Here is a 15,816-nt window from a genome sequence, read left to right as displayed (position 1 = left end):
TTCACTTTCATTTTCCTTTTCCCAGAAGCTCCTTTCCCCGAAGCCACCAGTAAGCAATGTCAGCCCCACCCACCCCCCACCCTGCCTGCCTGCGTCCCTCAAACGGTGTAGCCACTCTTTGCTTCCTGTGGCCTCCTGAGATAAACAGATGCCTCTTTCGTTGCCGGTGACAAATTTCAACCATCACAATAAATACTCTCTGAGCTGCTGGTTTATAACTGGCCAAAGGGCTGGACCACCTCTGGTTGGAGGCCAGTCACGGGTGGTGGACCGCAGGGGTCAATCCTGGGTCCAGGCTGGGGCTGGAGGAAGGACTCCTGCAGGTGGGTGGGAGGTCGCAGCATGACACACACTTTTGGAGATGTCCTGCAGCTCCTCTGCCTCAAGAGCATTTCCAGCATCTCCCCCCTCACCTCCCTCAGTTCCCAAACTTAACATTTCAGGTGGAATTAGCAAATTAACCCCAGCTTTAAGAGGTGCAAAAACCCATCTGGGGTTTTCCTGGACTTTGTGCTGCTTTTGGTTTTGCTTTCAGCCTTTCCCTGCCTCTCAAGTGCGTCAGGAATGATGTGAGGTCAGGGCTGACCCCGGCAGGAGCCATCCCAGCTGCATTTCCCACAGCCCTTGGTGGAGGTGCCGGCAGCCCAGCTCTGTCCCAGGGACATCACTGCTAATGGGCCAGGTAAGGATGCTCCCACCTTCACACCCCTTTGCAGGCAGCTGCCTGCACCACCGTCACTCCGGGACGGGGCTGAGGCAATGAAGGGGCTTGTCCTGGGATGTCCCCAGCTCAGAGAAGTTCGGAAGGACGGGTGACTTCTGCCCGAGCCAAGCCCTTGGGCTTGACAGGAGCCATCACGGGCAGGGTGTGATGGCAGGGTGGGACCCTGTCCTCCGCACATGGGCAGCACGGCACGAGCACAGCGCTGACACCACATTTCTGTTCCTCTCTCCTTGCAGACATTAAGCCGATATGTAAGTAGGAGCTTGGCAAGACCTCCACTGGCAGCGTGGGGGCTCGGGGGGTGTTGGGGGGTGATGGGGCTGGTTCTGCTGCCTCCTCACCTTCCCTCCCCGGCACCGTTAGCTGAGGCAGAATTTGACGCTCCTGTTTCTGCTGTTTAAGGGAGTTGCTGTCCATGGGTGAGTCTTCACGGAGGTGTCGGAGGGCGAGTTGCAGCCCAGGGACATCGTGCTCTTCCCCATGGACACCAGACGTTTGACAGACGTGATATGAGGGTCGGCGGCCACCGCCTCCCGCCAGGGACGATCCCCCCGACCCACAGAGGAGCTCCACTGTCGCCCCGCACACTCCAACGCCTCACCCCAGGGAACGACGTTTTTTTGGGGGGTGTAGGTCCTTTCCACTTGCTGGAGCTTAATTGCCATCCATTTGTTAGATGCTTCATTATTTTTTCCTGCCTGAAACGTGCCCGTTTTCCCTCTGTGCCTCACTGCTGCGGGACGGGGTGAGAGCTGCCTGACTGGCAACCACTGCCTTGGAGCTTGCGAGCTGCAAAGAAACGTAATCACTGAAATATCTGCCAATATCAATAATTACCTGCGATGAAAATTATTATTATTGTTGTTGTTGTTGTTATATTTTATTATTATTAATGTTTATAGTAGTGTCTATAATAATAATAAATAATATTATTTAATATGATCCCATACATAACACATCATATACAGTATACCATATGCTATATAACGTGTATTGTAGAGTACATGATATAATATGAACAAATATAGAATACAGAGTAGACTATAGAGGATATAATGAAATATAATCTGCAATGTACTATATGTAGTATAATACATAACATGCATAACATATATGACATATAGCATATATATATGCTATAGAATGTAGAATGGATTATGTATAATGTAGCATGATTGAATATAGAGTATATATAATATATAATATCATATAATTAATATAATCTGTAACAACATACAATATATGGTACATAGTATATAGCATGTAGCATATAATATATAGTATTTAATACAATAAATCACAGAATCAAATAGGTTGGAAAGGACCTTGAAGATCATCTAGTCCAAGCATTAACCTAACACTGCCAGTTCCCATCTACACCATATCTCTCAGCGCCATGTCGACCCTACTCTTAAACACCTCCAGGGATGGGGACTCCACCACCTCCCTGGGCAGCCCATTCCACTGCCTAATAACCCGTTCTGTAAAGAAATACTTCCTGACATCTAGTCTAAACCTTCCCTGGTGCAACTTGAGGCCATTCCCTCTTGTCCTATCACTTGTTACTTGGCTCAAGAGACTCATCCCCCCTCTCTGCACCCTCCTTTCAGGGAGTTGCAGAGGGCCAGGAGGTCTCCCCTCAGCCTCCTCTTCTCCACACTAAACCCCCCCAGTTCCCTCAGCCGCTCCCCATCAGACCTGTGCTCCAGACCCTGCACCAGCTCCGTTGCCCTTCTCTGGACACGCTCGAGTCATTCAATGGCCTTTTTGGAGTGAGGGGCCCAAAACTGAACCCAGTCATCGAGGTGCGGCCTCACCAGTGCCGAGTACAGGGGTAAGATCCCTTCCCTGTCCCTGCTGGCCAGATGTACAATGTACAATATGGCAAATGTACAATAGTGTACGACATAATACAATATAATATATGATATAATATGTATTATAATATATACCTAATATAATACATATATAATACTATAATATATATAAAATATATATACTGCGTACATATATACAGATATATATGCATATACTATAATCCATATACTCTGTAATGTATTGATGAAATAGTAATAAAATATGATGTAATATGATATAAACTGTTTTAATGCGGTACAGTGTAACCGAACGCACAGATGTGTAATTACACAACCATCACGCTCTACGGGCTCTGAGCTGTAGGTAACACCGCATGAGCGCGTCCCAAACACCGTCCTAGCCCAAATCACACCCATTGCAGCGCTGCCTGGCACCGAACCCGTGCACAGGGCGGGGGGCTGCGGGGCTGCGGACCCCTTCTGGGGGTGTCGGGAGGGGCTCCCCGCCCGGGCGGAGCCCCCGCGCCCCGCGGCCGGGGAGCGCCGGGCGGTCCGGCCCCGCACGCCGGTGACATCAGTCCCGGCATCCCAACCGGCCGCATCCCCCCGCACCCGCCGCCATGGCCGCCAGCCCGGCCTACGGCGAGGAGAAGGGGGGCTCCTCCAGCCTGGGGGAGCCCGAGTACGGCCACGACCCCGCCAGCGGCGGCATCTTCTCCTCCGACTACAAGAGGTGGGGACAATGCGGGGGCACTGGGGACAATAGCCGAGCCCGGCCGGGTGGTCGCCACCGCGGGCCTTGGCCGCCGACCCTGCGGGGGACGTGGTACCTGAGTGGGGGCTCGCCACGGCCCCTGGGGTGGGGATGGGGAGGAGGATGAGGACGGGGAGGAGGGTGAGGACGGGGATGGGGACAGGGGACGCGGTCATGCCGCCACCGCTGCAGGTTGCAAAGGCCGGGGAGGGTTTCGGGGGAAAAATACGGGCGTTTGGAGACAGTGTGGCGGGGGGGGGGATGCACGGGGACCCCCACTGCACCCCCCACCCCTGGGCTGGGGGCACCCCGGGCACAGTGTCCCTCCTCGGGCTCTGCTGGCTCCCGCCGGCTCTCGCAGGTGTCCCCAGGTGACAGCACCTCCCCCATCCAGGTCCCCAGCAGGGGGGGAGCTGAAAAATGTCACCCCTGGCTGGGAGAGGCTGCTGGAGTGAGGAGGGACAGGGACACAGAGGAACGGGGGGGTCCCCAGAACTGCAGGAACGTCGGGCCCCTTTGTCCCCCCAGTGTCCTGGCAGTGTCCTCCATGCTGGATGTGTCCCCCCCACCCTGACCTGCTGGCAGTGTCCCCCGTCTGGCAGTGTCCCCACTCCCTGACTCACTGCCAGTGTCCCCCATCCCTGCACCCCTCCCTAATGCTGTAGCAGTGCCCCCCTCCCTCTCTGGCAGTGGCACCCCCCCCACCCCTCGGCAGCATCCCCAAATCTGGCAGTGTCCCCCCAGCCCTGATGCACTGTCCCCCCACTCTGGCAGTATCCCCCAACCCAGTCCCGCCCCCCCCAGCAGTGTCCCCCAGTCCGGATGTATCCCCTGTCTCTGGCCCCATGGCAGTGTCCCCCACTCAGGAAGTGTCCTCCCCTCCCCTCCCTGACCCCCTGGCAGTGTCCCCCACTCAGGCAGTGACCCCACAGTCCTGACCCCCTGGCAGTGTCCCCCCGTCTGGATGTGTCCCCTCTCCTTGACTTGCTACCACCTTCCCCCAGTCTGGCAGTGTGCCCCCAGCCCTGTCCTGTGAGCAGTCTGCCCTAGTCAGGATGTGTCCCCCCTCCCTGACCCCCTGGCAGTGTCCCCAAGTATGACAGTGTCCCCTGACACCCTGGCAGTGTCCACCACTCTGGATGTGTCCCCCATCCATGGCAGTGTCCCCATCTCACAGCGTCCCCCCCTCCCTGACCCCCTGGCAGCATCCCCCAGTCTGGCAGTGTTCCCCACCCATGACCCGCTGGCAGCGTCCCCATCTCACAGTGTCCCCCCCTTCCATGAACCCCTGGCACTGTCCCTCAGTTTGGCCGGGTGCCACCCAGCAAATGTCCCCCAGTCTGGCAGTGTCCTCCAGCCTGGCAGTGTTCCTGTCCCCAACTGTGGCAGTGTCCCCCGACCCTGACCCTCACTGTCAGTGTCCCCCAGTCTGGCAGTGTCCCCCCCACTCTGTCCCACTGGCACTGTCCCCCAGTCTGGCAGCGTCCCTTAGCCCTGACCACCTTAGCCCTGTCCCCCAGTCTGGCCAGGTCCCCTCAGTGACCTGCCGTCAGTGTCCCCCACTCTGGCAGTGTACCCCCATCCCTGCCCTCCGGCAGTGTCCCTCAGTCTGGCCAGGTGCCCCCATCTCTGACCCCCTGGCACTGTCCCCCATGCTGGCAGTGTCCCCCAATCCCCGCTGTCTGGCGGTGTCCCCCATGCAGGCAGTGTCCCCCCATCCCTGACCCCCTGGCAGTGTCCCCATCACCTGCGTGCTGCCCTGCCCTGGAGCCCATCTCCTTGAGGCCACACCAGATCTGTCTCCGTCCCCATGAGCTGTGTGTGGCACATAGGACAAGAGAAATGCCCCCCATGTGGCACCCCGCCACCCTGGTGGGACACCCACAGGTGTCCCATCCTGCCACCCCACCACCCAGGTGGGTGTCCCATCATGACATGGGGTCCCTGGCCAGGACTGAGCCACTCAAAGCACCCAGGGAAGGAGCTCCCTGCAATGTCCCCAGGCCCCAGCTGCAGGACAGGTGTCACTTGGGATGTGACACCCTGGGGTGGCCTTGTCCACCGGGAAGGGCGTTCCAATTGCAGCTGCAACCCAACCCCAACAACAGCATCAGGTTTCAGCCGGTGGTGCTGGGAGGAGGAGCGGGGCCACAGCCCTGCCACTGTCCCCAGGGCCACCACCCCCAGCCAAAGCCATGTTGTCCCTGCCGCCGGTGCAGAAGCTGCTGCGGCAGCTACCAGCGGGGCCAGCCGGGCGGCCGAAAAAAACGGCGGGTGGTGACACGGCCGAGGAGGTGACAAGCCCGGTGCTGGCCACCGAGGCTGGACAACCCGCCTGCTACAGCGCCCTGCGAGCTGACGAGCTGCGGCCGCTCGCCAACCCCAAGCCCACGGTGGCCACCGGCACTGGGCCACCACCGCGGTAAGACCCCTCCAAGGAGCCCCCCAGGACCCTCTGGTGATGGTGGCTTGGGCCGAGCATCGTCCCACAGGTGCCACCCCCAGCTGCTGTGGGTGGATGCAGCCTTGCAGGTCCCCCCGGTTTGGTAGGGACAGAAATCCTTAGAAAAGTGGACGGTGGTGACAACCAGCCTTATAAAAGGCTGGTGGCGTTTTCCCAGCCCAGGGAGGGGACCGGGGAAGGGCTCTGCATCGGGGCGCACTGGCACATCTACGGCACCATGCCCATGAGGGGACAAGGGACACAGCCAAGCTGGGCTGGTGTCTGGATGGAGCCGGTGATGGGCACCTGCTGCCTGGGAAGCGATTTGAGGACATCCTGGGGTGACAACCACAGCCAGGATGGGACAGGGTCCTCATCCCAGCACCCAGGATGGAGACAGAGATGGGTTCCAGCACCACGCTGGTCCCTCTGGCTCCTCTTTCACCTGTGTAACCCAACTCCTGTCCCCATAAATATTGCATGGTGAAGGGTTGGGTTGCCAGCCTGATGGCAGGCTGGGAGCAGTAAAAAAGACTAAAAATGGTTAAAAATGGCTAAAAATGGAAAATGGGATTTTTTTTTCCCCACGATGTGGTACAGGCATGATGACCTCAAGGAGATGCTCGATAGCAACAAGGATTCGCTGAAGCTGGAGGCTATGAAGAGGATCGTGGCGGTGGGTGTTGTTGCCACCGGCAGGGCCCGGTGCCGAGCCGTGCTGCGCTGAGCCGTGCCGTGTCATGACGTGCTGTGCCGAGCTGTGCCGAGCTGCCCGCCCGGTGTCATGCTGTTCCTTTGCCCCCTAGATGATCGCCCGGGGTAAAAACGCCTCCGACCTCTTCCCAGCCGTGGTGAAAAATGTTGCCTGCAAGAACATCGAGGTGAGGAAGGTCTTGGATGGTCCTGGTGGCACCCATGGGTGTCCCCAGGGTCTGGTGCCTCTCCTGAAGGAGGGTTTTGGGGATGGGTTGCGTTTTGGGGGGGCTCTGAGGTGGCTCTACCACCTTCATCCATAGGTGAAGAAGCTGGTGTACGTCTACCTGGTGCGCTACGCAGAGGAGCAGCAGGACCTGGCCCTGCTCTCCATCTCCACCTTCCAGCGAGGACTCAAGGTGGGCTGGTTTGGGGACCCAGGGAGGGTCTGGGGGAGCAGTGAGCCCCCCACGGCTGTGCTGCAGCCCCCCGCATGTCCCCACAGGACCCCAACCAGCTGATCCGTGCCAGCGCCCTGCGGGTCCTCTCCAGCATCCGTGTGCCCATCATCGTGCCCATCATGATGTTGGCCATCAAGGAGGCTGCCTCGGACATGTCCCCGTATGTGCGCAAGACAGCCGCTCATGCCATCCCCAAGCTGTACAGGTAATGGGGGGGTCAGCTGCTAAATTTTGGAGGTACCAATAAGGGGCCAGTGCTGGGGTCTCAGCTGCTTGGTGCAGGCAGGCACAGGCAGGGATGGGGGAGAGTTTGGTCCGGCCATACCTGCCCTGCTCTTCCCTCGCAGCCTCGACTCGGACCAGAAGGACCAGCTCATCGAAGTGATCGAGAAGCTGCTGGCGGACAAGACCACGGTGAGCAGGGCACCGTGTCTCCCCTGCCCCTAAATCTGGGGACATCACCATCCCCACTTAGCCGGCATCCTCACGGGGATGCAGATGTCCCCCCCCACCAAATTGGTGTCTTCATGAGGATGCAGCCATCCCTGAAGAGCTGGCGTCCTTGTGGGGATGCTGCTGTCCCCAGCAGACCAACATCCTCGTGGGGAGGCCACCATCTTCACTGAACCTGCATCCCCACGAGGAAGCCACCATCTCCACCAAACCAGCATCCTCACAGGGATGCCACTCTCCCCGCTGAGGTGGCATCCTCGCAGGGATGCAGCCATCCCTGACAACCCAGCTTCCTCGCAGGGATGCAGCCATTCTCACTGAGCTGGCATCCTCATGGAGATGCCACCATCCCCACCAAACCAGCATCCTCACAGGGATGCCACCATCCCCATCAAGCCAGCATCATGATGAAGATGCCAGCACCTTGGTGAGTCACCCCAGGCTTTCCCTCCCCAGCTGGTGGCCGGCAGCGTGGTGATGGCATTCGAGGAGGTCTGCCCGGAGCGCATCGACCTCATCCACAAGAACTACCGCAAGCTCTGCAACCTGCTCATTGATGTGGAGGAGTGGGGGCAGGTGGTCATCATCAACATGCTGACCCGCTACGCCCGCACCCAGTTCCTCAGCCCCAACCAGAATGTGAGTGTGGGCGCCTCGGGGTGCCCCAGGAGCCTTGGGGTGCCCTGAGAGCCCTCAGGGAGGTGAGGTGAAGGAGAGGTGCTGCTGGGGGGTGCAAGGCGTCCCACCTACTGGCAGGAGTCCTTACTGGAGGAGAGTGCTGAGAAGGCTTTCTACGGCTCCGAGGACGAGGATGCCAAGGACGCCAAGGCAGAGGCGGCCTCGTTGGCCAAGCGCAAGCCCTACGTCATGGACCCCGACCACCGCCTGCTCCTGCGCAACACCAAGCCCCTGCTGCAGAGCCGCAATGCCGCGGTGAGCCCCCTGCCCCAGCCTTGTCCATCCCTGGAGGCCACCGGTGGTGTCCATCAGCCTGGGCTCGTGATGTCCCCACCAGCCAAGGAGCCACCGGGGTGCTTGAGGAACAGCCAGGGATGGGTATCCCCAGGGATGGGCTTCCTCTAGGTGCTGCTGGGTGGGACACTGGGGGACACAGTCATCCCTTGGGGTGTCCCCGCGCCCACTGGATGATGCTCGGGTGTGTCCCCACAGGTGGTGATGGCCGTGGCGCAGCTCTACTTCCATCTGGCCCCCAAGGCGGAGGTTGGTGTCATCGCCAAGGCGCTGGTGCGGCTCCTGCGGAGTCACAGGTCTGTGGCACCTGGGTTGCGGTGGTCCCCTACCCTGCCACCCTGGTTGGTAGGACCCATGGGCAGCCCCAAGACCCTGGGAGAGACCCCCAAAAAGTCAATGTTGGATTGGGGTGAACTGCCAAAAAAGAGGGCTTTTTGGCCCAGCCTGGTGTGGCAGCACTGTGGTGGCACCAGCCTGGTGGTGGGTCCTGCTCCATCTTCACAGGGACCTGCTGGGGGGGTCAGCCCTGCCCGCTGATGGTCGTCCCCTCTTTGTTTCCACAGCGAGGTGCAGTATGTCGTGCTGCAGAATGTGGCCACCATGTCCATCAAACGGCGGGTAAGTCTCAGGCTCAGTGTGGGAGGAATTGGCCCTGTTGACTCAGGAGCAGAATGAGGGCTAGCCAACAGCGTCACCAGGGCCAGCTGCCTGCGGGTGGCCTTGCCAAAGAGGGGGGACAGGGGTGGCACTAACACCGCTGGCTCTGCATGCAGGGGATGTTTGAGCCCTACCTGAAGAGCTTCTACATTCGCTCCACGGACCCCACGCAGATCAAGATCCTCAAGGTGAGCTGGAAACACCCAGCAGAACCCATCACTGGTGGCTTTGGGGCTTCATGGAGCCCTTCCCTGTGGGGCAGCTGTCCTCCATGCCCTGGGGACAGGAGGACAGCAAGGACCCTGTGTGCTGGCACCATGCCCCCATGCTACCCATCTCTTCCTCTTTCCCACAGCTGGAGGTCCTCACCAACCTGGCCAACGAGACCAACATCTCCACCATCCTGCGGGAGTTCCAGGTATGCCATGGCCATACTGAGGCCACCAGGGTGGCTCTGGGTGCCAAAACACCACCACGGAGGGGATGGAGGAGAGCTCCCCCAGGAGGAGTAGGCTGAGGCCATGCCAACCCCATGGGTGGCTCCAAAGAGCCCCAATGTGTGACCACCACAAGGGGGGATGGCCAGCACTGGCATGTGGGTGACATGTCGTGTGTGTCCCCCATGCTTGCGCAGACCTACATCCGCAGCATGGACAAGGACTTCGTGGCGGCCACCATCCAAGCCATTGGGCGCTGTGCCACCAACATTGGGAAGGTGCGGGACACCTGTCTCAATGGCCTGGTCCAGCTCCTCTCCAACCGGGATGGTGAGTGCATGTGGTGAGGGGTGAAATGGGGGCTCCAGCACTCTCAGGGCAGGACCTCACTGGGTCCGGGTCTCTGCCCGCAGAGCTGGTAGTGGCCGAATCTGTGGTGGTCATCAAAAAGCTGCTGCAGATGCAGCCGGCCCAGCACAGCGAGATCATTAAGCACATGGCCAAGCTCACTGACAACATCCAGGTGGGTGGGGGCATTGCATGGCCCACAGGACCAGGGGAGTGGCAGCGGTGCCATGTGCCCGGGGGCATTTTGCAGGTGCCGATGGCACGGGCCAGCATCTTGTGGCTCATCGGCGAGTACTGTGAGCACGTGCCCAAGATCGCACCCGACGTGCTGCGCAAGATGGCCAAGTCCTTTACCAACGAGGAGGACATCGTCAAGTTGCAGGTCATCAATCTGGCAGCTAAGCTCTACCTGACCAACTCCAAGCAGGTACCAGGGATGTGGCCCAACGGCACGCCTCAGTTTCCCCACTGGGGAGAGAGAGCCTGGCCCTGAGCATGTCCTCTGGCGCAGAGCAAGCTGCTGACCCAGTACGTCCTCAACTTGGCAAAGTATGACCAGAATTACGACATCCGTGACCGGGCTCGCTTCATCCGCCAGCTCATTGTGCCCACTGAGAAGAGCGGGGCCCTCAACAAGTATGCCAAGAAGCTCTTCCTGGCCCAAAAACCCGCTCCCATCTTGGAGTCCTCCTTCAAAGGTACCCACCCCTGATCACAGGGCATGGGGACACAGGGCCAGCTGTCACCATGATGCTGCATGGCTGTCCCTGAGCTGCTGCCACCTCTCACTTCGCTGTAGATCGGGACCATTTCCAGCTGGGCTCCCTGTCCCACCTGCTCAACGCCAAGGCTGTGGGCTACCAGGAGCTGCCAGACTGGCCAGACGAGGCCCCTGACCCCTCCGTGAGGAACGTGGAGGTGCGTGGAGCACCCTGGGGTGCTCACGTGCATGGCAGGGCCAAGGTGGGGGCATCGTCTCAAGGTCGTGAAGGTGCCCAGGTGCTGCCCAGTTGCCCCATGTCCCCTCTCTGGGGCCTACGCACCCGCCTGGGGACAGGAGCGGGGCAAGCGCTGCCGTTTGGGCGCCCCACCCATGGGTGATGGCCCCACTCCATCAACACTGTGCCAGCAGGTTCCTGAGTGGACCAAGTGCACCAGCCGGGAGAAGAGGAAGGAGAAGGTGGAGAAACCTTTCTACTCCGACTCGGAGGGTGAATCGGGGCCCACGGAGTCGGCGGACAGCGGTGAGGACCTGGTGGCACGGAAGGGCATGGGGCGGGGGCAACTGTGGCAGGGACATCAGGCAGGTGCCACCACAATGGGGCATGGGGCAGGAGCCACCATGATGGGGCATCAGACAAGGGACACCATGGGGGGCACGAGGCAGGGACCACCACAGTGGGGCATCAGGCAGGGGACACTGCAGTGGGGACATCCCATCTTGGTGGGGACGTGGCAGGGGACATGGAGGGACGTGGTAGGGGGATGCGGGGATGCAGTGGGGGGAAGCAGGGATGTAGTGGGGGTTCTGGGGATACAGTGTGATGCAGTGGGAAGATGCGGGGGTGCAGTGGGCATGCAGTAGAGGGATGCGGGGATGCAGTGGGAGGGTGTGGGGATGCAGTGGGAGGCCGCAGAGGGTGCTGGGATGAAGCAGGATGCAGTAGGAGGATGTGGGGATGCAGTGGGAGGATACAAGGGTGCAGTGGGAGGGATGCAGCAGGATGAAGAGGGAGGCAGTGGATGTGGAGATGCAGTAGAGGATTGAAATGCAGTGAGGGAGGCACAGGGCTGCAGCAGAAGGATGCAGGGATGCAGTGGGGGTGCAGTGAAGGGACACAGGGGTGCAGCAGGATGCAATGGGAGAATGCAGTGGGGATGCAACAGCAGGTGTGGGGATGCAGTGGGAGGATGGGGGGATGCAGCGGGATGCAGCAGGATGGGGGGATGCAGCGGGATGCAGCAGAGAGCCATGGGGGGATGTGGTGGGATGCAGCCAGGAGCCATGGGGGGGACGCAAGCAGCAGGGCTGAGCTGTGACCCCCCCACAGAGCCCGAGTCTGTCAGCGAGGAGAGCGGCAGCAGCAGCAGCTCCGGCAGCTCCAGCTCTGGCAGCGAGGAAGAGGAGGAGGAAGATGAGGAGGAAGGCAGTGGGGAGCAGTCAGAGGACAAGGAGGAGGAGGAGGAGAAGAGGCCGAAGAGGAAGGAGAAGGAAGGGTCCCAGAAGGCAGCCCCAGGGAGCGCGGGCAGGTACCCCCTGGGAAGGCGGGGAGTCCCTGCCCGAACCCGCACCCCAGCCCCCCCTGAGCTGGGCTGTCCCCGCAGCCCCAGTGAGGAAGAAGAGGAGGAGGAGGGGGCAAAGAAGGCCAAGAAGAAGAAGGCACCGCAGGGGAGGAAGGGCCGTGCCGAGACCTCATCAGAGGAGGCCAGCGCCTCTGAGAGCAGCTCCTCAGGCTCCGACTCTGGGTCTGAGACAGAGGCCAAGCGGAGGAAGGCGGTGAGGCCGGGCTGAGCTGGGGGGCAGTGTGGGGACCCCCAGATCCCCCATTCACACACACCCCCCCCAATCTCTCTGTCCTCTTGCAGCCCCCCAGCAGCAGGGCTGGCCCCAAGGAGATCTCCCTGCTCGACCTGGATGACTGTGAGTGGCTGCCCGGGGCAGGCAGGGGATGGCCATTGTGGTGGTGCTGGGGAAACTGAGGCACAGGAATTCGCCCCAGTGGGGTCAGGGCCCCGCAGGTCCTTTGGGACTTGCTGAGCAGGGATGGGGACGGGTGGGGTGAGCAGTCCTTGTCCCCAGAGGCTGGCTGTGGGACAGGTGGCTGTGCCAGCGGGGCTGTCCCTGTTGGCGCTGTGCCCACAGGACTGTCGTGCCCACGCGGTTGTGCCTACAGGGTTGTCCCCATGCAGGTGTGCCACCAGGGCTGGCCCATGGGGCTATGCCACTGGGATTGTCCCCATGGGGCTGTGGCTTGTCAGAGCTCTGTTAACTCTTTTCTCCCCAACCCGCAGTCACCCCGCCTCCTCCCCAGCCCGTCCCCTCCAGCAGCATCGTCTCCACCAGCCTGGTGACCGACCTGGAGGGACTCACGCTCACCGACACCTCCCTGGCACCCGCCGTAAGTGTCCCCCACACCCTTCCTGGGGGGCTCCCAGGACTCCTGCCTCCAGCAGGGGCTGCAGGGAATGGGTGGGCAGCCCACACCAGTCCCTCGGTCCCTTGCAGCTGCTGAGCCCAGCGTTTGGTGCGGTGAGGACCTACGAGCTGCTGCACCGCATGGCGGGTGAGGGGCTCTCGGTCGAGTACTGCTTCAGCCGCCGACCCTTCCCGGGGGACCCCCACATGGTGGCCGTCCAGATCCAGATCTCCAACAACACTGACGCTGAGGTGAAGAGCCTGCGGGTCAGCGAGCCCAAGCCACTCTCCGGCATGAGGATCCAGGAGTTCCCCGAGATTGGTATGGCACAGCGTGGCATGGCACGGCTGTGATGCTGCGAGGGGGGACAGGGACAGGGGTTGGCTGGTGGAGGGGACATGGGACACGGTGGCAGCCCTGTGGTTTCAGAGCGCCTGGCACCTGGGGACACGGCCAGCGTGGTGATGGGCATCGACTTTTGCGACTCCACCCAGGCGGCCAACTTCCAGCTGTGGTGAGTGCCCGGTGGCGGGCAGCGGGCAGGACAGGACGGGTGTCCCAGGGGATGGGGGCAGCGTGGGGTGCTCCAGGGATGGGGGACAGGAGGGCAGGGCATGGGTGCCCTAGGGGATGGGGAAAGTGGGATGGGCACCGACATCCCGCCAAAAGACATGGAGCAGCAGGGGACAAGTGACAGTCAGACAGGGCATGGGGTACCCCAGGGGACAAGGGACAGCAGGACACAGTATGGGGTGCCCTAGGGCACTGAAGACAGCCAGACAGCCACCAACATCCTTCCAGAGGATGGAGGATGGGGTGCCCCAGGGGACAGTGGGGCAGGGTCCCTCCAGAGGATTGGGGACACCAGGACAGGCACCAGGGTCCTTCCAGGGGAGGGGGGACACTGGGGTGGGCATGAGGTGGTCAGGGGACAGCAGGAAAGGCACTGGGCTCCCTGCAGGGGACAAGGAGGAGGCAGCAGCCCCAGGTCCAGCCTGACAGGTTCCTCCTATTCCTGAGGCCTTTTGTGCCTCAGTTTCCCTCCAGCCTATGGCAGGGACAGGAATTGGGACACAGTGGGGGGGGACATTTTGAGCATGTACCCCCCTCACCCACCTGTCTCCCCAGCACCCACACCCGCCACTTCTACGTCTCCATCCAGCCACCCGTGGGGGAGCTCATGGCCCCCGTCTTCATGAGCGAGAACGAGTTCAAGAAGGAGCAGGGTGAGTGGGGGACAGGGATGGGGACAGGGCGGTGCGCGGGCACCCACCGCCCCAGCACCGACGCTCACCCCCCATTTTGTCCCCTCTGCCGCCCTCGCCGTGGCCCTAGAGCACCTCGCGCGGCTGGGCGAGGGTAAGTGGCTACTCGGCAGGCCCCTAGACTAGCTCTGCTCCCCTCACCCCCCTCCTACGCCCCGCAACCTGTGGGTTGGGGTGACCATCCTGGCGCCAGGGTGGCCCCACCGGGTCTCTGCACAGCAGGGAGGGCTCGTGCCACCCCTAGCACTTCCAGCCACCATGTCTGGTGAGAGATGGGGACACCCTGTCCTCACGTCCCCGTGCTCCTGAAACAGCAGCATCCCCACCCTGGCCCTGTGGATGGGGGTCTGTGCGGAGCAGGGGGTGCTCAGTGTCCTGCAGCACCCGGCCCCATCGCTGTTGCTCACTGGAGGAGCCCATTCCCAGGGATGTGGCTGCTGCCACCCTGCAGGGACACAGGGACAAGCCCAGGAAGGCTTGTGGAAGAAGGATTTTCCTGAATCTGTCTCTGCTGGGCTGGAGAGGAGCAAGCAGGGCAGCCAGTTCAGGATGTCGTGGGGGACCTAGAGGCAGGGTGCTGGCAGCTGGAGGGGCTTGGTTTGGGGATGGCAAAACAGGGCCCAGCAGGGACACGGCGGCTGGGTGCGTGGTCAGAGACAGGCAGGTTCCTCTGCTGCCTGCTCCAGGGAAGCTGACGGGCATGAGCGAGATCACAGAGAAGGTGACGCTGCCTGAGAAATGCCGGAGCGACCACGCCATCGTCCAGCAAGTGACCTCGGCTGCCAATGTGGGCCGCGTGCCCTGCGGTGCCGACAACGAGTACAGGTAGCCGGATCCCCACAGCAGGACCAGGCAGGCGCTGTGTCACCTCTTCATTCCCACCTGAATCACAGTGGGAACACTTTAGGACAAGGAGCCTGTGTGAACCCACGTGTGATGGTGGCCACGGGTGGCAGACGCCTCCCCAGTCCCTGCTGGATCATCCTGGGGGATGGGAGGGTGACAGGAGGACAGCTCGCCCTGAAGCCCCGTGTTTGCCCGTGGGCAGGTTCGCAGCTAAGACAGTGACAAGCGGGAGCCTGGTGCTCATCACCCTGGAGCGACGGGAGGGTGCCGCGGCCCAGCTGACCGTCAACAGCGAGAAGATGGTTATCGGCACCATGCTGGTGAAGGACATCGTCCAGGCCCTGGCGCAGTGACGGCTGGGCCCCACGACACCCACAGCCCTGCCCTCCCACCCCCCTCCCTGAAACGCTCTCTGCCCCAATTTCTGCCAGGTTATTCCCTGCCCCAATCCCCAGAGGGGCGGCAGGCAGCAACCCCTGGGCCAGCTTCGCCGCTGGGAGGAAAGAGTGGGACGGGGCGGATGGGATGCAGGGCGACGTCACGCTCAGAGGGGCGGCGGGGGCTCCAGCCCCCTCGGGAACACAGCGTGCCTCCAGCCCCTCACCACCGTCACCTAGTGTAACCCCTATTTATTATGGCCAGGATCTCCCAATAAAGCTCTTCTTGAACCCGCACCCTTCCCCTCCTCTGCTTTGTGTGCACAGCAGCCAGATCAGCCCCAAACTGCCCCCACGCTGGGCTCTGCCAGCCTCTCCGGGGCAGCAGCAGGGGACATCAGGGGACCAGCCATCCCTTAGGCCACCAGGAAT

General features: G+C 61.3%; 1 protein-coding gene and 1 long non-coding RNA gene across 6 annotated transcripts; both read left to right on the top strand.

Moving 5' to 3' along the window:
- Positions 1-55: 55 nt before the first annotated feature.
- On the top strand, positions 56-1,587 carry LOC141948193 (uncharacterized). Its single transcript, XR_012630387.1, has 3 exons — positions 56-682; positions 866-975; positions 1,127-1,587. It is a non-coding gene; the product is annotated as an uncharacterized LOC141948193 (long non-coding RNA).
- Positions 1,588-2,971: 1,384 nt separating this feature from the next.
- Positions 2,972-15,681, top strand: AP3B2 (adaptor related protein complex 3 subunit beta 2). 5 transcript variants are annotated; one of them, XM_074880488.1, is made up of 28 exons: positions 2,972-3,274; positions 6,339-6,414; positions 6,545-6,619; positions 6,755-6,850; positions 6,937-7,097; positions 7,240-7,306; positions 7,802-7,984; positions 8,102-8,278; positions 8,516-8,613; positions 8,881-8,935; positions 9,091-9,162; positions 9,330-9,392; positions 9,609-9,741; positions 9,825-9,934; positions 10,010-10,186; positions 10,271-10,457; positions 10,559-10,677; positions 10,892-11,003; positions 11,811-12,009; positions 12,085-12,256; positions 12,346-12,400; positions 12,772-12,878; positions 12,986-13,217; positions 13,326-13,410; positions 14,025-14,122; positions 14,232-14,255; positions 14,848-14,986; positions 15,210-15,681. In XM_074880488.1, exons 1-28 carry the CDS (start codon positions 3,162-3,164, stop codon positions 15,358-15,360), a joined length of 3,336 nt encoding a protein of 1,111 aa, XP_074736589.1. In that variant the 5' UTR covers positions 2,972-3,161; the 3' UTR covers positions 15,361-15,681. The 5 variants fall into 5 exon arrangements, with proteins under 5 accessions (XP_074736589.1, XP_074736587.1, XP_074736586.1 ...); XM_074880486.1 differs by having other exon boundaries at positions 10,559-10,722; positions 12,085-12,253; XM_074880485.1 differs by having other exon boundaries at positions 10,559-10,722.
- The last annotated feature ends 135 nt before the right edge of the window (positions 15,682-15,816 follow it).

Source organism: Strix uralensis, chromosome 11, assembly GCF_047716275.1.
Source record: "Strix uralensis isolate ZFMK-TIS-50842 chromosome 11, bStrUra1, whole genome shotgun sequence".
Taxonomy (NCBI): Eukaryota; Metazoa; Chordata; class Aves; order Strigiformes; family Strigidae; genus Strix; species Strix uralensis.
Note: the sequence above shows the minus strand (reverse complement) of the source record. Positions and strands in the feature narration are given on the sequence as shown.

Coding starts and splice junctions, on each gene's coding strand:
- AP3B2 (XM_074880485.1), top strand. CDS start 3,162: ATGGCCGCCAGCCCGGCCTACGGCGAGGAGAAGGGGGGCTCCTCCAGC. Junction 6,851..6,936: donor CCTTCCAGCGAGGACTCAAG/GTGGGCTGGTTT, acceptor ATGTCCCCACAG/GACCCCAACCAGCTGATCCG. Junction 7,098..7,239: donor GCCATCCCCAAGCTGTACAG/GTAATGGGGGGG, acceptor CTTCCCTCGCAG/CCTCGACTCGGACCAGAAGG.